The sequence below is a fragment of the Malaclemys terrapin genome, chromosome 6 (genome assembly GCF_027887155.1).
Source record: "Malaclemys terrapin pileata isolate rMalTer1 chromosome 6, rMalTer1.hap1, whole genome shotgun sequence".
In the NCBI taxonomy this organism is placed as follows: domain Eukaryota; kingdom Metazoa; phylum Chordata; order Testudines; family Emydidae; genus Malaclemys; species Malaclemys terrapin.
In genome coordinates, this window is record NC_071510.1 from 100078997 (window position 1) to 100105130 (window position 26134).

At 47.5% G+C, this 26134-nt stretch overlaps 3 protein-coding genes across 3 annotated transcripts in view; all 3 read left to right on the forward strand.

Annotated features, from left to right (window-relative positions):
• The window catches only part of DHX29 (DExH-box helicase 29), a 35240-nt gene extending 33200 nt beyond the window's left edge, over window positions 1-2040 (forward strand). The window contains exons 26-27 of the mRNA XM_054032446.1: window positions 387-483; window positions 1274-2040. Coding sequence (XP_053888421.1) covers window positions 387-483; window positions 1274-1329 — 153 coding nt within the window. The 3' untranslated portion in view covers window positions 1330-2040. The remainder of the gene's footprint in view (window positions 1-386; window positions 484-1273) is intronic.
• Window positions 2041-4516: 2476 nt separating this feature from the next.
• Window positions 4517-9541, forward strand: CCNO (cyclin O). Its single transcript, XM_054032455.1, has 3 exons — window positions 4517-5830; window positions 7915-8100; window positions 8606-9541. The coding sequence occupies exons 1-3, from the start codon at window positions 5492-5494 to the stop codon at window positions 9059-9061; spliced, it is 981 nt and encodes a 326-aa protein (XP_053888430.1). The 5' UTR covers window positions 4517-5491; the 3' UTR covers window positions 9062-9541.
• A 3495-nt stretch (window positions 9542-13036) lies between these two features.
• On the forward strand, window positions 13037-20184 carry MCIDAS (multiciliate differentiation and DNA synthesis associated cell cycle protein). Its single transcript, XM_054032900.1, has 6 exons — window positions 13037-13238; window positions 13498-13583; window positions 17526-17598; window positions 18005-18213; window positions 18566-18676; window positions 18952-20184. Exons 1-6 carry the CDS (start codon window positions 13037-13039, stop codon window positions 19402-19404), a joined length of 1134 nt encoding a protein of 377 aa, XP_053888875.1. The 3' UTR covers window positions 19405-20184.
• The last annotated feature ends 5950 nt before the right edge of the window (window positions 20185-26134 follow it).

Genomic DNA, 26134 nt, shown 5'->3' on the forward strand with positions numbered 1-26134 from the left:
TTGAGTACAGGGGGTATCAAATATCTACCGTGTCTATTATGTCTGTAATTTTTTTTTCTCACTCCCCCTGCCCACTCTGTATATTTATACTGTTGGTCTATAATCTACAGGCAGTGATATTAAATCCCTGGTCAGCACTTTGAGTTACTTTAGGCCTTGCTCCTAATGAAGTCAGTGGTACTGCTCACGTGCTTAACTTAAATACATGCTTAGTCCTACTGACCTTATTAGGAATACACAAAAGTTAAGCACGTGCATAACTATTTGCAGGATTGGGTCCTTGGCCTCTTGTATGATGGGTAAGCTTTAATCTTGGGTTTCCTCAACAGGAAACTGCTTTGAGAAACATGCAAATATATTAATCTTCTCTTATCTTCTTTCTACAGGCTCCTGTAAAGATTGCAGTAATTTTCAAACAACTGAGGGTTCTCATTGAGTCTGTTTTAAAGAAAAAACTTGAAAATCCTAAAATGTCACTTGAAGGTAATTGTATTGCTGTACTATCAACATAAAAAAGTGTGATAAATATACATTGTATATGTACAGTGTGTGTGTATAGTTCTTTAAACAAATATACTAATACACTTCATCGTTGCTCAAGAGACCACATTGTAGCCATGGTGTGCCTAATTCAACTCTCATGAGAAACAGAAACCCAAAAGGTCATTCCTTCATGGCTTCACCCCAAAAATCTGGGGCTATATGTGATTTTCTTTAAAAATGTGTCTGACATAGACTGACTTCTCTACAATCATAACGTTAATGGTAGCAGTAATAGTGGTTAGTTTCCATTTGTCAGGGTGTTCTCATCTACCCCCATAGCTTGCCACAGCTGTAAGACAATGTGCAATGTACTGATACTTATAGGTAAATAGTGTGGGAGGGATTACATGACAGCCCCAAAAATAAGGGATAAATGGGCATACTCCATGCTTCTAAAACTTGAGAGAAATGTCAAGAAATAAAATCCTAACTGGAGTGAAACATGTTAAAATGTATCTGTGAAAGTCCTCTTCTCTTCTCTTTTTCTCCAGTTCCCTTAGGAAACACTACTGAAATGGCTGCAGGCAATTTATTAGTAAACAATATGCAGTATAACAGTACTTAGTGTGTATAAGGATAATTTCTTATCTGCATATTTGGGGGTGGGGGGAATGCACTCTGCCTCACTATTGAGTTAGACACAGCCTAGCTTTCCTTGTTAAATTGCCCATCTCTCCCATTTTGTTAAATTTAGGTTTTTTTCCACTAACTTCTGTTTTTTCCTCCCTAGATGACAAGATTTTACACATCATCAAAGAACTGATAAAAACAGAGAATGCCAGCTGAAACTGGAGTTCAGTAACGAACTACAAAGCTTAAAGCTTCAGTAGTGGCAGGAAAACAATTATGCTTAAAGACTTCAGCTAACATATTTCAACATTTAAAATGTGGTTGATACCAGCCATAACTTGGAAATACTGCATGAACTTGACATAGAAGTAATTTTGTAGGTCATTTTAATTATGAGCATAAATGTATTATGTTTACAATAAATTTTGGTGCCATTTGTTTGAATGTATAAATGATGGTAGTAATTCAGATCTTTTCAACATAAAAATGAACATGACCAATTCATATTTGCTTTGTTTCAGTTTAAGGTATTTATTAGTAGTGTACTAGAAATTCAAGATCAGGTTCTGAATCTGTATGGAATAGCTTTTAACTGCTATACAAAATAGCTTGTCCTGTTTAGATATGTAAAAACTGAAAACAAAACAGATTTTTGTGCATTTGCCAAAACATTACTTCACTGTTTTGTACCTTAAGCTGTAGATTTTATTCCATAGCAGATTTAAGCATTACATTTTAAGAATATTGTCATTTTTCTATATGGCTCACTATGGTGAGATGGGAACACAAACTGTAGATCAGTAGTCTTTAGCTTGGGGATTTCATTAGGAATTTGAAATCCTAACATTGTTGGGTCTGAACACAATATTTACCGACAGAGGACTAATGCTGAAGTTTTCTTCATTTAATAAATATTGATTCCTATTTCCAGGGGGTTAATAGTATTTCTTTCCACCTGAGAAAGACAGGGCAAGGAGGAAAACCCACCGTGCTCTTGAAAGATCACAGTATACAAAACAGAACAGAATATGTTGAGCCATCTAACAGACATTCTTTGGTACACCTGTACCCCGATACAATGTTGTCCTTACCGCGTTATAGGTGACACCTCGTTCTATCAAACTTGCTTTGATCCGCTGGAGTGCGCAGCCCCACCCCCCTGAAGCACTGCTTTACTGCGTTCATGTTATATCGGGCCGTGTTATAGCAGGTAGAGGTGTAGTAACAGTACAAATTTACAAAGCCACGCTAGAAGAAGCTGCATTTTTTTCTATTAAAGACCACTAAAAAAGGCAAAATGATCAGCCAAGTGTGATTTAGTAAAAATTCTATTAAAAGTAGCCAAATTCTCCTCCCAGCTATGCTTCCCTAGGTTGTGGAAAGGTTATTCGTGTTCTGAGCTCCTAGGGAAGCTGGCTAGTGCTGGTTTTTTGTTTTGTTTTGTTTGTTGTTTTTTTCCCTTTCACCACTGTAAAGTGTACTAAGTTGCCTTTTGTAAAAATCAATGGCTTATTCAATGTCCCACAATGAAAATATCACTTCTAACCCTTTAAGTTGGAGCCAGAATCATTTTTTTGTTTTCTAGGTGTATTCATACTTTTACTATCAGAGGTTTTTCAAACCTATATGTAGATCACTTTTTATTTAAAGGTGATGTAATGCACAAAAAAATTAAATGTGCAACCCCACTGATAAAAGTAACCATAAACCATTCAGCTTAATAGTTCCTATTGGTTGCTTTGGTGTGTCTTACCTTTACATCTTGTTTTTCCTTTTGAAATGCTAATAAGAAATTGATTTAAGTAGTCCGATTACAGAAAACGTGTCTTCTCCTACACCTGTTTATAATGTGGCATGTTAAATGTAAATCAGTCTTATTTTTAAATGACTAAACTCTAGTGAATGTCTTGGCTAAACAAAAAACATAAAAATAAGAATGATTTCTGAAGAATAAAAGTTTGCCATTTATGTCTGTAAATGTTGGTGGGATTAAAAATTCCACAGCAGTGAGTGGAGAAGGTCCTCATCCATTGGTTTGTTTGCTGTAGTATGTTTTGAGAGAGAAGGTGGATGAGGTAATATCTTTCATTGGACCAACTTATGTTGATGAGAGACAAGCTTGAGAGATTAGAGATTTTCTCCACCTGCATCTGCTTTAAAGTTTGTGTTTCTCAACAGACTTTGGGTTAATAAAATACATTACCTCACCCACTTTATTTCTCTGACATCCTGGGAGGAATACTGCACCAACATTATAGATAAAACATCTGTCGTCACATTTAACCAAGGGTGCAGTCTTTGTATTTTTTTTCAATGGGGCTAGTGAAATTCCTAATAAGGAATCTTATCCATGAAAGCTATTGGAAACTATCTACTAAAAAAGAGGTCAACCTGCTATACGGAAGAGCAGAGGTACAGAAACTACAACTGATTACAGTGACCTTCAGCTCCTATAATGCAGTGTAGCTCAGTTCTGATCCTTCCTCCCTGGGTAGAGAGACAGCCTTTGGGTGATCTTTTGATAAACCTTCTATTTCAGCCCTTCGCAGTAACTTTGATCTACTTAAGGCATTTAGCAGACATAAACTAAGTATAACAAAGGTGGTAATTTCAAACAGAAGTCACTGTGTGGCTCTTTGGAGAATGTATTTTATTGTAAAGGTAGTGCTGTGCTTTGTTCTCCAGGAGAATCGCTGGCCTCGTGGCTTGAGGGGGGGGGGCCTACCTCCTCCTCCCCCTCTCCTCGCTGCTTCTGCGCTCATTTGTTGAAGTTATTAATTCACTCCCCGGGGAGCCCTCCTTCTGCGCGCCTTGCCCGGCCCACGGCAGGCGTGGTCAAATCAAATCCCATAATCCGGGGACCGCTGATAGAGCAGCTGCTTGGCACGCAAGCCTTAGTCGTGGCTCTCTAAAGGAAGACGCTGCCGTTTCCCTGCTCTGGCCCATGACTCTACTTGGGGAATAACGCGATCCAGCCGGTGTCAGTAGAAAGTACCGCTGGTGATACGATTTTTTTTTTCCGGAGATTCGTGTGTCCTGGATATTGCTTCTGTATCGTCTGCAATAGGAAGTAACTGAAATATATGAGATCCCCTCGTGCAAATTGGCAACAGGCGAACCTGAAAAACGGCCTGACAGAAAGGTGGTAGGCAGAAGACATTTGCCTTAAATCCCTATATAAAGTAACGTTCTCGCGTAATTCCACCACTTCCATTCCCCAGTGTTACAGCATTTAAATGGTTCTCTGGTCAATAAAATATTGAATGAAATAGCCAATGGGTTTTCATCAAAAATGGAGAAAATGTGAAGAAATGTTATTTCTGGTTATTTCAATTATTATAATTCTAACTGATAGTTGATCTCTTTTATATGTATACAAATACGATCTACTGGAAATCTGGAATAAAGATGCTAATTCATACAGAGCAAGACTGGTTGGATTCCCAGCTGTTAAACTCGCAGGAGTCTTTGTTTGTTTGTTGGCATCAATCATTCCCTTCCGAAACAACACAGCAGGAAAAGTCCAACAACTTCAGCCGCTGTGTCTATTTCCCTGCCTGGGCTCGGCACAGCAAGGCGCTGAGGTTTTGCGGAGAGTTACCGATGATACTTTAGATTCCTAAAGCGAAACAAACCCCAGTTCTTGTCACAAATTCATCCCTTCCGTAGCTGCCTGCGCACGTGTTACTGCTGGGGCGGGGATTTAATTACTAGTAGGAACGGGTGTTACTTCAGCCCGGGACAGGAAAAAAAATCCTCAATCTCATCTAACTCATCCGATATTTAGCGCTGACCTTGACGACGTATTCTCCAGGCGTGTCTGGAGAGGCCCGATCCTACCAGACCCACGGGCAAAACTCACTGACTTCAGTGGGCGCAGGCCCTCTGTGGTAAAACCAGCCCCGGCAGCTGTATCCCTGTGTCCAGCCGGCTGTACCGTGTTCATTACCCAGAACGGTCCCGCCCATCCTGGCCCCATCGTCAGTGCCACAGCGTGACCAACTCCTTGCCCAGGGGATTTAGGTGCCTCGATGACGGCGGGTGAGAAGTGCCCTCGCAGGGGCTTTCCCCGACAAGGCTGCGCGCTGACAGAGGCTGGCTCAATACTAGCACCCAGCGGCGCTGCTTGGGGCTCGGCGCTGCTGCTGCTCAGCCTGGTGCCGAAGCTGTAGTGCTGGCGGGGTGGCAGCGCTGCCGTTGCCCCGGCGCCTGGCCCCGCCTCGGCTTGCGGAGCGATGGGCCGGGGCGGCGAGTGGCGCTGGCGGCCGAGCGGGTCTTTAGCCGGGAAAGCTCCGCGGGTGATGTCAGCAGCAGGGGCTGGGCGGCTGCTAAATAGGCGGGCGCCGCGGCAGCCGCCTCACACGGGCCGGGCACCGCCATGGTCACGCACCCGCTGAGCCACGAGCGCCCCGGCCGGCCGCGCAGCCCCCCCAGCAAACGGCGGCGGGCGGCGGGCGCGACCCCCGAGGAGCGGGCTCAGCCCCTCTGCCGCGGCCTCGGCCTCCGGACGCCGGTGAAGAAGAGCAAGTGCCCGAGCTGCCCCGGGGAGCGGCCGCTGCAGGGCGACGCCGCGGGGCTCTGCCACCCCGGCAGCCCCGAGCCCGCCGACCGGCTAGAGCTGCAGGCCTTCCGCGACTACGGGGCCAGCTGGTACCGCTTCCGAAAGGGGCTGGAGAGCAAGTTCCACCCGCGCGAGCCTCTGGCCCAGCAGCCGCAGGTAGGACAGCGCGGGCGGGGGTCGGCACAGCCCGGCCCGGACACCGCACGGGCCCCCGCTACCCGCCCAGCCCGGCCCGGACACTACCCGGCGCCCCGCACAGCCCGGCCCGGACACCCAAAGGGCCCCCACCGGCCCGGACACCCCACGGGCCACCGCGCTCCGCACAGCCCGGCCCCGACATCCCACGGGCCCCCGCGCCCCGCACAGCCCGGCCCGCACACCCCACGGGCCCCCGCGCCCCGCACAGCCCGGCCCGCACACCCCACGGGTCCCCTTGCCCCGCACAGCCCTGACCGCACACCCCACGGGCCCCCGCGCCCCGCACAGCCCTGACCGCACACCCCACGGGCCCCCGCGCCCCGCACAGCCCTGACCGCACACCCCACGGGCCCCCGCGCCCCGCACAGCCCTGACCGCACACCCCACGGGCCCCCGCGCCCCGCACAGCCCTGACCGCACACCCCACGGCCCCCGCGCCCCGCACAGCCCTGACCGCACACCCCACGGCCCCCGCGCCCCGCACAGCCCTGACCGCACACCCCACGGGTCCCCTTGCCCCGCACAGCCCTGACCGCACACCCCACGGCCCCCGCGCCCCGCACAGCCCTGACCGCACACCCCACGGCCCCCGCGCCCCGCACAGCCCTGACCGCACACCCCACGGCCCCCGCGCCCCGCACAGCCCTGACCGCACACCCCACGGCCCCCGCGCCCCGCACAGCCCTGACCGCACACCCCACGGCCCCCGCGCCCCGCACAGCCCTGACCGCACACCCCACGGCCCCCGCGCCCCGCACAGCCCTGACCGCACACCCCACGGGCCCCCGCGCCCCGCACAGCCCTGACCGCACACCCCACGGGTCCCCTTGCCCCGCACAGCCCTGACCGCACACCCCACGGGTCCCCTTGCCCCGCACAGCCCTGACCGCACACCCCACGGGTCCCCTTGCCCCGCACAGCCCTGACCGCACACCCCACGGCCCCCGCGCCCCGCACAGCCCTGACCGCACACCCCACGGGCCCCCGCGCCCCGCACAGCCCTGACCGCACACCCCACGGGTCCCCTTGCCCCGCACAGCCCTGACCGCACACCCCACGGGTCCCCTTGCCCCGCACAGCCCTGACCGCACACCCCACGGCCCCCGCGCCCTCACAGCCCCGCCCGCACACCCCACGGGCCCCCGCGCCCCGCACACCCCACGGCCCCCGCGCTCCGCACAGCCCGGCCCGCACACCCCACGGGCCCCGGCGCCCCGCACAGCCCGGCCCGGATACCCCACGGACTGTGCTCTCCTCTCCATAGAGCACTGTCTGAAGCACGCCGGTCTTGTGCATTCATGCTGTGTGCTGACTCTCCATAGACACGTCCAGGCCATATCACGGCACACACAATCCCCTCGCCGTCACTCTGTCTCCGCTGCACACATGGACACTCTCACTGACACCCAGGCATCGCCTCTCTCTCCATGCACTGTCCGCACCCTCAGGCTGTATATTATGTGCACGGGAATCCCTTTCTGTACCATATGCATGTCCCCGCCTCTCGCTCTGGACGCAGCATCGAGTCCTGCAGCACCCTGGACACGCTCCTGTGGCGCTGCTCCGTCCCGTGTGCCTGCTCTTTCCAGTCTCCCGCCTTCATCTCACCACAGTGCGGGCACATTCCTGTTAGTGTTCCCGGGAGCCTGTGCCCATTACTCGCACGCGCTCTCGCCGAACTCTGCACACGCATCACTGTTTAGCCTGTACAATATAGACACGTCCAGGCTACGCTGGGTTTTGCATACGTCCCTCTCCCCGGCTCTCTTCAGTCTACACATTGTGTATTGCCTCGTGCTCTTCTGCATGTGCCCAGATCCTTATCCTGACTAAACATTCGGGCTATGGCAGTACAATGAAGTGCCCTGATTGTGGCCACTGGGAGTATGTAACGCCTTACATCACTGTCTGGCTACTTGAAATCGTTCAGCGTTACGGCGTAGCTGTCCGGACAGTATCTAGGGAAATTTTAGCCTAGTCTGTGGCAATTCCCAGCTTGCAGACGTGTCATGTGGCTTACTGAGCTCTTCTCTCTCTTGCAGGTGACGGCGGAGGCCCGGTGTAAGTTGATCAGCTGGCTGATCCCTGTGCACCGGCACTTCGGCTTCTCCTTCGAGTCCCTGTGCCTGGCAGTGAATACCCTGGACCGATTCCTCACCACCACCCCAGTGGCTGCCGACTGCTTCCAGCTGCTGGGAGTCACTTCCCTCTTCATCGCGTGCAAACAGGTACTAGGCCTGAGACGCGGGCGGCGGGGGCCCCTTTGGGTGCACATGACGGGAACGTCAGGCACCGTCGGGGAAGAGAGAATGAGCGGAGGACAAACGCTTCTCTCGTCCTAACTCTAGAGGTGAACTGAGCTCTGTGAACAACAAGGCTGATGCCACACGAGATCTCTGGGGAAACCGCTCAGGCACGTAACCCTGCTCGAGTCGCGCAAGTTCCTCTGCTTTTTAAAGAAGGTTTCATGCCCACCGCGCTGGGTTTGTATCATTTCACTACGCTCTGCACGGCGCTTAGGCAGTGGCAGTTTAGCTCTCTGATGCTGTGGCCTGCCTGCAGCTGATGCACTCTAGGGCATGCGAATGCAGGGCCGGCCTCGTGCTCCGAGCTGCCTTCTGCCCTGTTTGGAGCGCGGGCGAGCGGGTTGCTCTCTGCCTGTGTAGCAATGCTGTATTTGTTTCTTGGGCTCTGCTTGCACTGCAGTGATGTTTCTGCTGGCGTGTCTTGCAGGTGGAAGTGCATCCGCCCAGAGTGAAGCAGCTCCTAGCCCTTTGCTGCGACGTCTTCTCCCGTCAGCAGCTCTGCAATCTGGAATGCATCATCCTAAACAAACTACACTTCAACCTGGGGGCACCGACCATCAACTTCTTCTTGGAGCACTTCACCCACCTGCGTGTGGAGTCCTGCCAGGCGGATACCAAGGAGGCAAACAATGCCAAAGCTCTGGCCAAAGGGATGGCCGAACTTAGCATGGCCGACTATGCTTTTAACAAATATCCCCCCTCCCTTCTGGCCATTTGCTCCCTGGGACTGGCAGACCAGATGTTGCACCACCAAAATCCACTGGACTTGCATATAAGTGGCTACCCGGAGGAGGTTTTACAGGACTGCACGGATAAACTGCATTTACTGGTGTCTTTAAACGGAGATTCTTTACCGCATGTACTACCCCCTGGATATTTTTGAAAAGTGCTTGCAGCTGGGAAGTTAAGCTAACTGGACCAATACACTTGAAACCCTCTTATGGCATCCAAAGCATCTGTGAATTTTAAGAGCAATTTGGTTCCTTTTCATCAATGCATTGTATTTTTAAAACTAATAATTGCTATACCTCTAAAGATAACAGTATTGGCCTTATTCTCTTACTTAATTGACTAATCAATGTATTATATTTGTATTTATTTGAACTCTACAGTGTTGGTTTAGAGTTTTGATGACAAAAATTAAATCACATTTTGCACATTTAATTACTGTATGTTAATTGCACTGACAGATTTTATATATCTACATTCCATGTGTAAATAGTGTATATAATCCAAGTACTGTACAGTTTATTTATTTAGAAAATGGTTCACTAAGCACACTAAGTTCACTAACAGAAGCCACAGGAAGAATAAAAGAACGGTATAAGCATTTCTTAATAAACTTTTTGTCACTGATCAATGATGGTCTGTTTCCTTGCAATTTTGTACATATTCCACAGAGGAAATTCATTGCTAAAGAATTAACAACTATGACAGGTCTTAAAAAATACCAACCAGTAGAAAATAATCGTGCATTATTGTATTATTTTCCATTAAAATACATTTGCATCATCTTGCTTGTATTCTGCATCTGAAAAAATAGATGACGTAGCACAATGAATGAGCCCCATTCTCACCCACCACAAGTACCTTCACAGGGGTACTATTCCCCCTTTTTCCCTGGGCAGTGCAAGTCCATAATATGGGAGCACAAAGTATCCCTGACTCTTATTGCCTGGGTGCATCCAGTTCCAGGTGTGCTAGGGGCACTTTCTGGCTGAGGGTACCGATTCAGCAGCCTCTCACTGCCATAGGTCCATTGGGGGAAAATGGCTCACTTCTGGCTTCACAAATATTGTGAAGAGAATAGCACGATGTGGACAGTATTAATGACACTGCCATCTAAACGGGTTTGTAGACATCTCCAATGGGTTTTCAATCTGCCAAAAGCACATTCAACAATCATTCTACACTGGGAATGTAATTAAACAGTCTTTTGTCAGGGCCTCTGAAATCATGGTACTGTTTGATAAGCTAAGACAAAGGGAGAAATGCAGGGTTCCCAAGAATAATGGTGGGGATAGAAACTCCGTTTATGACAATGTCATTTGGTGGGACTAGTGTCCCAGCCTGTCCATGGATGTAGACGCCCGATCAGCAAAAAATAATTGCATTGTGAATTTTTTCAGTGCATCTCACACTGACAGTCATAAATTGACCTCTGTGGTCCACAAGGGCTTGTATAACAATTATTACCCTTTGTGCTTTAGGTACTTATGTGTTCCTTGAGGAGGGCAAACTATGGGCACCTGAGTCCCATCAAGGGCCCTGGTGCAGTTTGGAAACCACATTCTTTGACAGCCAGCAGTTACTTTAGGAATATCTTTTATGCCCACCACCTTGGGGTAAACCTCTGGTCTGATTGCCTCAGAAACATCTGCCACCATTTTACCCATCGGCGACTTCCCCACACAAAACTGGTTGGCAGTGGACCTGTAGCAGTCTGGGGCAGCAACAGCAACCTGCTTCAGGACAGGCAAGGCACGTGTATCTTACACTGGGGGGTTGGGACATGCTGATCACAAAGCTCCAGAAATGTAGCTTTCTTCATGAAAAAGTTCTAGATCCACTGTTGGTCATCCCAGGTCTGCATGAATATGTGATCCCACCAATCTGTGCATCAGAAGCACCAGTCTGTGTGGGGTGGGGTAGGGGCATCAGCAGCTCTACTGAGTGTCATAAGCAGCATCAGCCAGTTCAAGTCTGTCATGCCTGTATTCTCCTCCTCCAGCTCCATTATAAGCTCTGTCAGGTGCCTTAGGTGGGTCAGAAAACACCGCCGAAATGTCCGCCAGCACTCATGGAAGCTCTGCCCATTTCCTGACACAGGAGGGAAAGCGCTGCGCAAGCAAAAGAAGTTCTTGAAAAGGCGCCTCCTCAGTGTCACTGGCTCCGGTCGCTGGGAGTACGCAGACCAAAATGACGCCTTGGCAGGCTGTGTTGGTGAGTGTTCAAACTTCTGGAAACCTGCAGCGTGGACAGTCAAGTTTTCCCACAGTGCACCACAGTCAAAGCGCTAGAGTGGCCACATTGCACAAAGGAGTCTGTGCTATGGCTGGTTTGACTCAAGTCTTTGTGCTACAGAGTGCATAATAGAGCCCCAGGTTCAAACCCCGGGGTTAGGAAAATCTTAATTTAGAGTTAACAATCAGTATGGATGCTCAAGCTCTGTGTTCTGTAACCCATGGTCAGCTGACTCATGTCCCACTAAACCTGGGCTTACATTGCAGTGTAGACATCATTGTTTCTCCTTCTTTATTCTGTTATCAACCTAGTTTTAACAAAGTTTTAGATCGGTCCTGATCCTAAAAGGTAATTAATGTACTAAGGTATAAATGGACAAAAACAGGGCCAAGTAAAGTCAACCCTATAGCTTGATTTGGAAATGTAGTCCTGCAGATACAGTTTTAGATAAGGACCAAAATGCTTCCAGGAGGGATCCAAATGTTTCAGTCTCTTAAGGCACCCTTACCTGAGTCACTTGTAATGTTAGGAGACTAGAAAGACTACCTGTGTAGAGAGTGCAATGCATTTAAATGTGTCACAGTCATTTAAAAATTTATATTGACACACCCAAACAGGCCTGTTTACATTTATTTCTCACTGTAATGTATAGTAAACCGCAAGTAACAGATGGTTTGAAAAAACTCACTGCCTGCTTTTTGCTAGGGTCCTCTCCTATTTTGTAGGTCATTGTGGAGGGTACTAATTATTCATTATTATTATTATTTATTTATATTACCATATGGTCTAAGAATCTCTGTAATGGACCAGAACCCCATTGTGCTAGGCCCTGTACAAACACAGTTGCTACCCGTCTTCTCTTTAAAGTATGAGCCACCCGCTAGCAGGTCCAGGTTGTGCATTTTAAAAGACATCATATCCTAGCCATCATTACAGTTAGTTGTGTTGATCTCTTTGTACACAGGGGTATTACTGAAGTTTGTGCTTCAGAAAACACCGTCTTTTTCAGATACTGGTGATTATGTGTAGCACAGCACTCTGCAGACCGGAAAAAACAGACAGGTGGATACAATCTAGATGAGGGGGATATTGCAAAGAATAAAAGACAAGGGGCCTTGGATTTAAAATTCCTCTGGACCACGCACTAGACAATGTAATATAGGGAGGTATCTTGCTTTGGTAGAGGGATAGTTTGGAGGATCTAACGCGGTTTCACCTCTGATGTCCATGATTCTGGGGGAGTTACATATTTCCCCCCCTTTTTGTCAGAGTCATGTTTTTAATACCTGCACTTATTGAATGATGGTGTCCTGCACGGGAAGGTCTTTAGCTATGGCCCAGGTGAGTTCTCTCGCCCATCACCGTGCTGTGTGAGCCCCTAGCCTGTGACTCCCCAGCTCTTTGCTGTGCGCCCCGTCAGATCCCTGGCACGCTGGAGCCAGAGAGTCCAGCCGAGCAGATTCTGGTTCGGGGCTGGGCGTAAGCCCGCTGGATACGGCCCTGTGCCGGCGCCAATGTGTGCTGCAAGGGCGCAATGCTGCCGCTGCTGCAGGACCCAGGCGATGCCCTGTTGCCAGGTTGCCTGTTAGCGCCTCTGCAGGGCGCAGATTGTGCCAAGGCGAAGGCGCCACCTCTGGCGCTCACTCCGCAGCCAGCCCCGCCCCCGTTCTCCATTCACCCCCCTCTCCGCTCCCCCTGGACCCGCTGCCCTGGAGACCGGTCGGGGCCCCTCCAACGGTGTCAAAACCAGCCCCGTAACGGCCATGTGCAGCCTCTGGGCCGGGCGCTGGACGGGTTTGCCTGCAAAGAGCGGGTCGGAGAGAGCCGCGCGCGGGGAGAGCCACGGGGTCCCAAAAGCCAGAGCTAAGCTAAGGCCCCGGGTCCAGCCTGCGCCATGCAGAACTGCAGCGGCAGGAAAGCCTTTGACAGCATCTGTCCCAACAGGGTGCGAGATCTGTGCAGCCGGCTAGGCAAGAAGCCAGCCAAGCTCGAGAGGAAGGTGCGTTTGGGAGACAGTCCCGCGCCGCGGAAGAGCTTTGCCAGCACCACTCCAGTGGCAGTTTACAGAGACCAGCCTCCCGACACGGTAGAGCTAGGTGAGTTGTGGTGAATGCGAAACCCCTTCCCCGCTTTGTGTGAAAGCAGGAGTCCCCGGGCTTGTTCCTAGCCTCTTCTGGCCACCCGTCTGGGCAAGGACCAGGGCAAGAGCGGAAAGTGGGTGTCAAAGGGGCTGCTGCGCTGTCCTGCACCTGTCGCCTCCAACGAACATTTGTTGTAAATGTCTGTTTCTCTGCCCCCCAGCACTTGCCACCTACAATGAACATTGTTGTAAATGTCTGTTTCTCTTCCCCCCAGCACTTGCCACTATCGACTGGCAAGATTTAGCAGACTGCACCTCGGTCTTTCAGCAGGAGACTTCTAGTGTTGCAGCTGCCCCGCAGGTAACTGAGGCCGAATTGACACCCCCTCACCTCCCCGGACACCCCCCCCCCCACTAGGCAGCCTCTGAATATCCCCCAGTTTAATTCAGATGAACTTGTTCCTCAACTTAATCTGGCGCACGGGCGTTCGCAAAGGAAGAGGAGGCATTTCCACGCACGTTTGAGCCACTTCTCTTACCTCCTCCCTCTAAGGCAAGCTGCGGTTAAGCAGCCTTTAAATGAACGGGCAGGTAGCTAGGATGGCTACTTGCTATATCCAATCCGCTCAGAAATAGTGATGGGTGGGGTTTGTAAACTTCAGCTTCTTTAGAAAAGATCAAGGCATTCTGGTAGCTATCAGTGCAAGCGGTGGACGAGTCTCTGAATATATTGAAGTGCTTACCCTTTAATAGAGCTCCCTTAGGCAATTCTCCTGCTGACTTCTGGGGCAGTTCATAAGGGTTAAGACGTAGCCATCTTCCCAAAGCACCCCAAGGAGTCCTTGATTCCCTGGCTGCTGCAAAGGGAGGGGAGCTGTTTAATGAGCTCGCTGTGTATTTCGTTTGGAAGTATCACCTACAGGTCAGTCATGCCCCGAACAGCAGGCTCTGCACGTAAAACAAGGCGAGCCAATGGACAAGCAAACAGGGACCAAGCGACCTTCGCTTTGCAAATCCGGAGTCAGACAGGACCATCTTCCCCCTGGTTCCAGCTCGGAACAGGTGTTGATGGTTCCACCCCTTCATTGAATGCCGCCGGCTTCAAGCTGAGTGTTGGCTCAGCTTCATCCCCCTGCTCTCCCATCTGTCCCACCCTCTCTCGTTGTCGCAGATGGGTTGATTTAGGGACGACGAGCAGCTCTAGTCTGTATGGCGAAGACGGAGGACCCAGTGCGGGAATTGGAGAAGGGGACACTCAGTGCCTGTGTTCTGGAAACACCTAGGTACTAAAAACAGACATCGGTCTCTTTCTTACTCATCCTGGTGCTAACATGGAGCATACTCCAAAGCCTGTTGCAATCAGTGGAAATATTCCCAATGACATCAGTGAGCTTTGGATCTGGCCCATACAGACCCTCCAGCGAGTAAAGCAGAAACCTCTAACACAGAGGTTCTCAAACTTCATTGCATGGTGATCCCCTTCTGACAACAAAAATTTACTACAACCCAGGAGGGGGGCCTGAAGACGGAGCCCCCCTGAGCCCCGCTGCCCTGGGGGTGTGTGCAAAGCTGAAGCCCAAGGGCTCCTGCCCTGGGTGGGGGGCATGTGACCTTAGCCCTGGGGGGTGGAGCTTGGGCTTGGGCTTCAGACTTGCTGGGGCCCAGGGCCAACACCAACCTTGGCAACCCTATTAAAATGGGGTCACGACCCACAGGTTGAGAACCGCTGCTCTAACAGAAATGAACCGCCTTGGTTTCAAAGGGGTCAGAAATCAGCCACTCCTGAGGCTGAGGCTGAGACTCTTCCTGAAATGGGATAAGAAATGTGTAAATCAGAATAAATACCGCCTAGCATTTTGGAAGCAATCCACAGACTGGGTAGGTGGAGGGCTAGTAGGGACCTCTGCTCTCCATTGTTTATTCCAAGCCATTTAGCCCTGCTAGTTTATGCCACCATCTCTTTCCTCACATGATTGTCCTGCAGGGAGGGCGGGGAGGACCTGTCTCTTGCAATGTTTGTACCACTCCTAGCACAATGGGGATTTGATTGTGATTGGGGTCTCTGGATGCTATTGTAATAATATATTCATAGCTAGCTCTTCTAGGGGACTTTTCATCAGTAGAGCTCAAAGTGTGTTACAAAGGATGTCAGTATCATTACCCCCATTGTACAGATGGGGAAACTGAGGCACAGTGCAGGGAAATGACTTGCCCAAGGTCACCCAGCAGGCCAATAGCAAAGCAAGGAATAGAACCTAGGTCTCCTGAGTCCCAGTCCAGTGCTCTATCTACTAGCCACTAATAAAATGAATGAAAAATCCTACAATACTGTTTCAAAGCTCCCTGCATTAGATACACCATTTGAAAAGTTTTGCAGCACTCTCTTTTTTCAAACTGTGCTGAATTACAGAGGCTGTGTGAATAGGCATTTAGCTGAATAGTGCTTTGCCCCTTTACTTGTCAAAACACTCCATTTGGGGGGATTGAAATGAAGATAAAATTACTGGGGTTCACTCCAAAAGTGTGGGAGATCAGAAAAAGATAACTCTGGTACAAATGTAGGAAAGGGGGTTATTGATAGAAGTGCTTGCTCACTCAGAGAGTGAGTGGTGCTGTAGTTATAGTTCAGGACCACTAGGAGTCAGGCGATCTGAGTTCTAGTCTGTCATTCCCAACTGTGACAGACATCTCTTTGCAGGTCACTTACCCTCACTGAGCTTCAATTCCCCCATCTGTAAAATGGGCACAATTTCTGTCCAAGGTCTCTCCATCTCTCCCTCCTTATGTTGCTCTCTTGAGTGAGGTTATTCTTTATTGTGTCTCTTGCGTGAACGGGGCTATTCTGCAGCCGTCATTGTTGGGGCAAGGCTTGCTGAAAGAGAGACACTTTTGCACTGCACCTTAAAAGTGACATATATTGCTTTCATCCTGATCTCCATTCTTAAGGAGGGTCTCCTGCGACAAGAGTCTTGTCCCTAGGTCATGTCTTGCTATGTATTTATGATACACCCAATGACTTTGGTATCCAGACCAATAAAGCTAGGCGCAGAGCTTCATTAATAGCAGCATCCCTGTTGATCACAGTTGATGGGTGATGGAAAGGGAGATGGTTTCTAAGATAGCTAGACCCAACCCCATTCAGGCCTTGAAAGATTAGGATAAGGACCTTTACCTGGATCCAGAATCTGAGAATGAGAGCAGAGTGGTATCTCCTGGTTGCTCTGTCTTAGCTAGGAATCTGGCTGCTGCATGTTTAAAAGATGAAAACATAAGATCTGAAATAGAAAGGGGAAATATATATATGAATGACACATATACAGCTAGCTGTGTCCTCTGCAATACCAGCTGAATCTGCGCGGGAGGATGCCAGAGAACACAGGTGGAGCTTTTGTTGTGTCTGGAACCTTATGTTGTGTAGTGGAGCAGACAAATAGATGACAGAATGTAGCAAGAAGACATTTTAAAAAGGTAACCGTGCACATTTTTTTTGCACAATTTTCTTTCCCCTTGGTGTAGTCAATACCTGCGTGAAACTGCACACGAGCTAAGTTCATATTTTAAAGGACTGTTATTTGACAGGATGCTCTTTGTCCACACCGTGCTTCTGGCCACGATCACAGATGTACTGTTCATACAGAATGCTATATGGGTGCACAAGAAAAGTGTGTTTTCTTCCATCCAGCCAAAATCGAGAGAGAGAGAGAGAGAGAGAGATTGGAAGAGAGGAGAGGAACTGTGCAGGAATAAAGCGATCCGCAGGAAGGCAAGAGGTTCTCTGTGAACAGACACCTGCCTAGGCGCACAGTATCTGAGAGCGAGGTGTGGGAGAAATGCTGTTGTAGCACAAGTGCTCAGGTTAATCGTTCACCGACTCTGGAGGAATGGGCAGGCTGGACGAATATGGTTGGCTCGTGTTGCTAACCAATGAGAATAGAATAAGCAGCCTATATGGGGGCCCCAGGGCAGGCAGGCTGCAGCCCAACGCGTGCCATCATGGTTAACGGATCAGAGATTGCTCTTTTCTTCAATTACTAGTCACCTGCCACATTTACCTTTATACTGGTAGAGGCACAAAGTGCTGCGCATCAGCTATTACACTGACCATGGCAGTACAAGCTTGCCCTTTCCAGTGTCCAGCTTGGGGACTAGAGTTCCAGGTATGTGAGTGTGAACACAACAGAGTGTGTGAACACCGACAAGCAAATCGAAGCAGCGCTGGAGACCCGTCCTTAGTGTGTGGGCAGATTTGATTGACGAATCTGAATGCACTGATTAACTTGTATGTTTCCTTTACATGTTTCAGAGCCACTGCTTGCAACCTGAACCCGAGTTCGACTTCCAGGAGTTCAGAGATGCTGTCGATAGTTTTATATGTGGCAAGTACTTTTCTTATTGAATGTTAACACCATTATTCATACAGAGCACCGGCTGCCTTTGGTCCCCTAGCTTCATACATTGCATTTTGGTCCCCTCACGTGCTTTTGTCTTTTTGGGTACCAGTTTAATTTGCTATCAGTTTAGTCATTGGACATTACATAACCGAATGCACCAATGTAGCATTCGTTAAGAAAAGTTTGCACTGACATATTGATTTTTTTTTTTTTTTAAATATTGTCCAACCCCAAGGAAATGCAAACGAAATGTGTGTGTTTGGTACATACCAATGCTGTGATACGTTAGTAGGGTGTCCAGACTTACACGACTGAATTAAACACCAGTTCAGATATTTACGATTTTTCCGCGTAAAGAGATATGATCTCACTCTTGTGATTTCCTCCATAGACCCATCCTCCTTAATGCCCCCTCCACTGGACACTGAGGATTTCACTTTCCCTCTCGGCGACGGATCAGCCTTTAGCCCTTGTATTCAACCGTCACAAAACAATCCTCTTCCGCACATGAACTTGCAAAACTCCGCGGAACAGTACTGGAAAGATGTGGCAGACCAAAACCAGAAAGCGTTAGGGGATGCACTGGTGGAAAACAATCAGGTATGAAGGTAGAACGAATGCTCCTAAAATCATCCTGATCAGGTATTGCAGAGATTACTCAGACGGAGTTGTCTACGTTTTATATTCCTTCCAAATTACCTGGTCCTGGCTTGATAGCTGAGTGATTGCAAGTGTCACATATTGCGCCCCACTTGCTAGCTTTGTTGGGCAAAGTCGTCTTCTGAACGGTCCCTGGTTACTAATCAATACTATTTGCAAAGGTAAAGAGGCTAAATCGGTTTGCGTACGGTGTGTGCACACTACAGCGCCCGTGCACGCGTGTGAGCTGTAACCTGACTTTCTACGGTAGGGGAAATGTTTGATTTCAAACTGACACCTTGTCGTTCAACAGCTGCACGTGACATTAACCCAAAAGCAGGAAGAGATCACTTCCCTGAAGGAAAGAAACGTGCAGCTGAAGGAGCTAGCCAGCCAGGCGAAGCAGCTGGCCTGTGTGCTCGATGTAAGTGCTCCGGTTTCCTCCTGGTTTCTTTTCTAAAGCATTACTCACTATCCTCAGGGTATAAAAGTGAGCGATAATGGCAGCGATTCCTTTCAATGCACGAGGCTTGCAGCCCGGAGACCCCCAGGGGGCGCCCTTAGGCCAGAAACGCGGAGCCAGAGCCAAAGCTAAGCTCCCACGCGGGTATATTACAACTCCCCGGCCCACGCGATGCGCCCAGTGGGAGCCACGGCGATCGGTTTAAAGCAACCTGTTGCATTTTGTTTTACCCACAGAAACTGATGATCCACCAGCCCAAGGAGGGGGGCGACGCTTTCCTTCCCAGGAGCTCAGCTAAGAGAAGCCTGGAGCAGCTGTACGCGGCCAGGCAGGAGGACTGCGCAGAAGTGGATGAAATCCTGAGGGAAATATCAGACACCTGTAACGCGGCGCTGCAGACTATTGATGAGAACCGAGAGGCGAAGCGCCCTCGGCTGCAGGCGGAGGCAACACGAGCTCCGGACAGCCAGAGCCAGGCTATTAACATGTACGGGGCGTTCAGCGGACTGCAGACTTGCAGCAGTCGCAGCTCGGTGGATCTGAGTAACAGCGAGCTGGAGGAAGGCGTGTCTTTCAGGACCTCCATCACAGATCACTGCACGATCCGGACACTAGCTTTCCCCCAAGGAAATGCTTTCACTATCAGGACAGCCACCGGGGGCTACAAGTTTAGATGGGTTCCCAGCTGAGCCAGGAAACGATCAGCTAACTACACTGGCCAAGGTCTCCAATGAAAACTTCGCACTGCCTGCATTGGAACTTAGCACTGTTCCGCCTACCCTAGTCCCCCGAGGTGACTTCCACTTTGTCTGTAGAAGAAACTGGAAGCAAATTTTTTTAAAGGAAAAGATGCATTTACCACAATAGAGCTGTGGTGTGTTTTTTCCTTTGAAGCCATTGTTGTGACCCTTCCAACTTTTGAGCAGGTTTAGAGAGATTCTTAAAGGGACACTGCCCATTTGGATTTTTTTAAAAACTCCGTAAATAGTGTGTGTGCCTTGAAACTTTTAAAAAATTAATTGAAATGTGAATAAGGGGTTCTCTGCTCCCCTGTTGGTGTTTACGAGGGTCCTTTCAGCAACTAACTAACTACACAGGGGAAACAGCAAAACTGACTGTACACACTAGTCAAATACACACCCCAAACGAACTGGAAAAAAATTGCCTCAGCAACTTCCTTCAGTTATAGTGATCGTGGGTATTGTAACTAGAGCAGGTCGAACATTTTCAGACAGAAATGTGACTTGCAAGTTGTTAGTGTCCCTTCACAGACAATTATTTATTATCGGTAATATTACTGTTGTTGAGATATCTTTGAAAGAAATATGTTGCCTGGTTTCTTTCACAGCAATTTTGTTAGAACGAATGTGAGGTTATAAAATAGTGATTTTAGATAGTGTGTGCATTTCCAAAGATGCTATCTGAAGTATATTAAGCATACTACACTTTATTATTACTGGCATTTTAAATCCGGGAAGTTTACAAGATCACATATAGACACTGACTTGTATACAACTGTACATATATTTTACAGCTACTGTGAGCACTAAATGGTTTTGTACATTAAATTACAATGGATTTTTAAAAATAATTGCAAGTAAACATTGTTTTGCATCAGGCATATTCATTTACTTGGGTTTGTGCAAAAATAACAGTGTGTTCAATAACAGTAGAAGAAGAATATCTTTCTTACTGGAACTTGTTCTGATAAAGCAGACAGCCTTAGGAAAAAGAGACGCTGCCTGTTAACATGCAATAGAATTCTATCTGGTTCTTCTAAAGAGAAGTGCAAATAGCAATTTCAAAGGTTTGAACTGATACATTTAAATTGTAGCTACCAGTTCAAAGTTGTGTGGTTAGCTTGTGAACCAAATAACATTCCAATTAATATGTCATATAAGAAGTTTCCATTTCTATGGTACATAAGAGAATGAAGATCACAATCAGGGACTCCTTTGCACATCCACTGGTCCCTGCCCAGCATGGCTTAGCTGAGATTTTAAAGGCTCAAAGTCAAGGACTTCTCAGTTAAGGTTACAGTATCTGCCTGTTGCACAGGGTCATGCACACCAACAGAACTTTATAAATACATAGCATGATGATGAAGGTGTGACTTGCAGACAGTACAGTTTCCTGTGAGCAATGCTTCATCTGATCTGAGTGGCAGGCTGCTTGGTAAAGGTGCTATCTTGCATCCACCAGAGACTGGTGGTCTTTGCAAACCACACCGTTATCCTAAAAATTAGAGTAGATATGGTCTCCTGCATTTAATGCAAATGAATCACAAATGTGACCCTAGGATGGTTAATCACATTTTGGGCACTGTGATTTTTTTCAGGCACCTCTAGAACTATGAGGGCTCAGTGCTGGCACAATTCCAATCTGGTTCCCTCCTCAACGGAAGCACTTTGCCATCTGAATTGAAATGCCTGGGAACAGTGATGGCTCTGCTTTGGGCAGCAGAGGCAGAATCTGCTGCATCTGTTTTCAGTGTGTTTAGACATCACTGTTACCATAATTCAGTAGAGAATACATTGATAAAACACACCAAATTGCATCAAAACCTCCAGCCTCCCCCCTCCAAGTTTTTATTAAAATAAACACAAAGCTTACCAGGTAAATACATAATTTCATACTCAATATTTATTCCTAAAATATAAGAAGGTCCAAATGAAAAGCTTTTAGTTCTATAAATAAGACACAACAATATAATAATCCACTCCCCAGACTACAAGCTAGTGATGTTTACTGCTCTTTTGAATTGGCCCAGAAATACCAATATTCTTTTACTCACTTATTTTGTTTTTTTTAATACTTGTTACAGAGTTTCCATCAAAACAGTCCAAATGTGATGAGGTGGCTGGGCAGATGTGCAGGTCTTTTAAGCATTGTCAATATATTGAATTCAACGGTCTTGTCTTCCATGACTTTATTTCCACCTGCTCCTACCATTCTGATACAGTGCACTGGGACACCGTCTTCTCATACAGGTTTAAAACTAGAAGTGTAGGTGTTCAACTGGAAATACTAGAAGAGAAGGCAGGGACTCAACTCCTTTTCGTCAGCTCCTCTGTTTTGGGCTCAATCTAGTAATTTTCTATTTGGGATCAGCCATGCTGTCTGTCTAATGGAAAAGTTCCCCAGCTCTCTGAATCATTTTTCCATTTTGTCCTTCTGGTGGCTCCAGGTCTTTGCGATTAATTAGATCAAGCCAGATTCCCACTAAGATTATGACAGTAGTATCATCAGGCTCTGATTTTCTGGTGTGGCTGAGGGGCACTTGATACAAATTTACAGGGGTATGTGTTTGCAAAGGAACCTGAAAGCCACCTTTCTGCCTTCTGCTCCCATACAAGGATTATCCAGGAACTGGGCCAGTCCCTAGCACAAATGAGAACTGCTTGAGAGCAATTCTCACCTATACCAGCTGCCAGCAGCCCTCCATGCCTATTCTGGCAGCCCATGACTGTTGAGGCATCAGGGAACCAACCCACCAGCACCTGGATGTGGGGTGGGGGTGCTTGAGAAGTCACTACATTGGGCCTACATCATAAAGGATACCTATATATGTTGGGAATTCTCCTGCGTCTAAGCAGATTGGCCTTTGGGCTGTGCTGGTGCACAGGGCAGGATCTAGTCCATAATGCCCCTGAGAGTTGCATCCAGAGTCACTGAGAAGTAGATGTGTCTACTTTCCTTTTTACATTAACCAACCATCAGGCTGACGGTGACTGCAGAGGAATTTTTGAACTTCTGTAATGTGTGTTAGGTATTATATCTTTCTCAGTGTGCCCCTCTGTCAGAAGTTTATTATGAATGTATCGGGAAGTAGCTTCATCTTTTTCATTTTATTTTTGTTGTTTGAGCAAAAGAGTATCTTGTCCTACTTTTGCATGTGGATTTCAATGCACTTTGCATGTGGATGTCAATTTTATTTTGCATGTCAGTGTGGATTTTTCAGTTTTTTCCTTTAAAATTGCCCTGTTTATTCACCTGAAATATCAAATGAATTTACATCAACCTGGAGGAGTAAACCCAGGGTGAAATGCTCCACTCCTTTGTTTGGATTCTTCATTTTGTGCTACACTGAAAATGATAGCATAAGCCCAGTGGCCTGAAGGCCCACAGAATTGGGAGCTCACTATTGTCACCCATTGATGAAATGGGAGAAGAAAGAGCAGCTCAGAGCTACTTAAGATTTGCAGATGGGCAGGGGCTCCATTGGCAAGGGAGAGTTATGGGAAATACAAATTACACACTTACCCAAGGTTCCTTCCCCTGCATCAGCCTCGCCTATTGGGACTGAGTGGACTGCGGTGGAATCTCAAAGAGGTCCTGGCTCGTAGCATATATGAATCCCCCTCCAGTCACATGTCCTCCATTCTCTTCCTCCATCTCCTGGGTCTCACTGTTCATGCCAGGGGCCTGTGGCTTGGGCTGTTTGGAGCAGGGCCGGCTCCAGGCACCAGTGCAGCAAGCAGGTCCTTGGGGCAGCCAACGGAGACGGGTGGCACGTCCGGGTCTTCGGTGGCAATTTGGCAGCGGGGCCCTCAGTCCCTCTCGAAGGGAAGGACCTGCCGCTGAATTGCTGCTGAAGAGTAAAGCGGCGGCGGTAGAGCAGTCACTGGAGTGCCACTGATAATGTTTTTTTTTCGTTTTCCTTTTTTTTTTTTTTTGGTGCTTGGGGCGGCAAAAACGCTGGAGCCAGCCCTGCTTTGGAGGTATCCATGGTGGTGTGCAGAGTGGTGGTGGGGTCTCAACCAAGTATGCCAGGCAGATCTTTGTAGAAAGAGCATGTCTGCAGCTTGGCACCAGATCAACTGTTGGGCTACCTGGCCTACAATATGCTTTCATGCGCCAATTCTGCTGGTCCTGGTTGTATCCCTTCTCCTGCATCGCCCGTGCAATGTGCTTATAGACATCGATGTTTCTATGGCTGCTCCATAGCTGTGCTTGCACAGTCCCTTCTCCACACTGGCCCAGGAGATCTAAGATCTGGTGCAACATGTCTGGAGCATGTAGCTGGGGCGGTCAGCTGACAGTTGCACACAACAATGGAGAGCTGATAGGTGTGCTCGCCCTGCTGGACAATCAGGAAAAGGAATTTAAAAAACCAGCAGGGTATTAAAGGAGAGGGGAACCATCTGGTCTCCACGACCCCTGGGCAGTAGAGTTCACAACTGTGACCAGAGCAGTCAGTGTTGGGCATTGTGAGACAGCTGCTGGAGGACTGTGAGGATTGAGACAAGTAGCATAGTGTCTACACTCACGCTGTGTTAACCTCAGTACATCAACTATAGCTCAATGCTGCAAGGTTGCGTTAATGTGTCGCTGTAGAAGCACTTACATGAATGGTAGATAAATTTAAGTGTAGACACATGCACAACTAAGTCGACACAAAGCAGCTTATGTCGACCTAACTTTGTAGTGTAGACCAGGCCTAAAGCCCAAATCCTTGAAAGTATTTAGGCTCCTAATTTTCATTGAAATATCTAAATACCTTTGAGGATCTGAGTGGCACTATATGTGAAAGAAAGCGAAGAATCAAATGAAGTAAAAATCTTAAATGAACTAAATTGTACTATAGAATATCTATAGATAGTAATTCCATGCTTGAAAAATAAGAATATAGCAATAGGGCTATATTATAGACCACCTGACCAGGATGGTGTTAGTGACTCTGAAATGCTCAGGGAGATTAGAGAGGCTATTCAAATAAAAAACTCAGTAATAATAATGGGGGATTTCAACTATCCCCATATTGATTGGGTACATATCACCTCAGGAAGGGATGCTGAGATAAAGTTTCTTGACACCTTAAATGACTGCTTCTTGGAGCAGCTAGACCTGGAACCCACAAGAGGAGAGGCAATTCTTGATTTAGTCCTAAGTGGAGCACAGGATCAGGTCCAAGAGGTGAATATAGCTGGACTGCTTGGTAATAGTGACCATAATATAATTAAATTTAACATCCCTGTGGTGGGGAAAACTCCACAGTGGCCCAACACTGTAGCATTTAGTTTCAGAAAGGGGAGCTACACAAAAATGAGGTTAGTGAAACAGAAATTAAAAGATACAGTACCAAAAGCTGCATGGAAACTTTTTAAAGACACCATAATAGAAGCTCAACTTAAATGTGTACCCCAATTTAAAAAAACATAGCAAGAGAATCAAAAAAGAGCCACTGTGGTTAAACAACAAAGTAAAAGAAGCACTGAAAGGCAAAAAGGCATCCTTTAAAAAGTGGAAGATAAATCCTAATGAGGAAAATAGAAAAAAGCATAAACTCTGGCAAATGAAGTGTAAAAATATAATTAGAAAGACCAAAAAAGAATTTGAAGAACAGCTAGCCAAAGACTCCAAAAGTAATAGCAACATTTTTTTAAAATACATCCGAAGCAGAAAGCTGTTAAACAACCAGGGGGGGCCACTGGACGATTGAGATGCTAAAGGAGTACTCAAAGACGATAAGGCCATTGCGGAGAAACTAAATGAATTCTTTGCATCGGTCTTCACTGTTGAGGATGTGAGGGAGATTCCCAAACCTGAGCCATTCTTTTTGGGTGACAGATCTGAGGAACTGTCCCAAATTGAGGTGTAATGAGAGGAGGTTTGGGAACAAACTGATAAACTAAACAGTAATAAGTATCCAGGACCTTATGGTATTCACCTAAGAGTTCTGAAGGAACTCAAATGTGAAATTGCAGGACTACTTATTGTCATCTGTAACCTATCATTTAAATCAGCTTCTGTACCAAATGACTGGAGGATAGCTAGTGTGACGCCAATTTTTAAAAAGGGCTCCAGAGGTGACCCTGGCAACTACAGGCCAGTAAGCCTCACTTCAGTACTGGGCAAATTGGTTGAAACTATGAAACTATTGGTTGAAATTAAAGAACAAAATTGTCAGACACATAGATGAACATAATTTGTTGGGAAATAGTCAACATGGTTTTTGTAAAGGGAAATCATGCCTCACCAATCTACTAGAATTCTTTGAGGGGGTCAACAAGCATGCAGACAAAGGAGATCCAGTGGATATAGTGTATTTAGATTTTCAGAAAGCCTTTGATAAGGTCCCTCACCAAAGGCTCTGAAGCAAAATAAACAGTCATGGGATAAGAGGGAAGGTTCTCTCATGGATTGGTAACTGGTTAAAAGATAGGAAACAAAGGGTAGGAATAAATGGTCAGTTTTCAGAATGGAGAGAGGTAAATAGTGGTGTCCACCAGGGATCTGTACTGGGCCCAGTCCTATTTAACATATTCATAAACAATCTGGGAAAAGGGATAAATAATGAGGTGGCAAAATTTGCAGATGATACAAAACTACTCAAGATAGTTAAGTCCCAGGCAGACTGTGAAGAGCTACAAAAGGATCTCACAAAACTGGGTGACTGGGCAACAAAATGGCAGATGA

Excerpts from the sequence above, each read along its gene's own strand:
- MCIDAS (XM_054032900.1), top strand. The coding sequence starts at position 13,037 with ATGCAGAACTGCAGCGGCAGGAAAGCCTTTGACAGCATCTGTCCCAAC. Across the intron at positions 13,239-13,497 it reads TCCCGACACGGTAGAGCTAG|CACTTGCCACTATCGACTGG; the intron begins GTGAGTTGTGGT and ends TCTTCCCCCCAG. Across the intron at positions 18,677-18,951 it reads AGCTGGCCTGTGTGCTCGAT|AAACTGATGATCCACCAGCC; the intron begins GTAAGTGCTCCG and ends TTTTACCCACAG.
- CCNO (XM_054032455.1), top strand. The coding sequence starts at position 5,492 with ATGGTCACGCACCCGCTGAGCCACGAGCGCCCCGGCCGGCCGCGCAGC. Across the intron at positions 5,831-7,914 it reads CTCTGGCCCAGCAGCCGCAG|GTGACGGCGGAGGCCCGGTG; the intron begins GTAGGACAGCGC and ends TCTCTCTTGCAG. Across the intron at positions 8,101-8,605 it reads TCTTCATCGCGTGCAAACAG|GTGGAAGTGCATCCGCCCAG; the intron begins GTACTAGGCCTG and ends CGTGTCTTGCAG.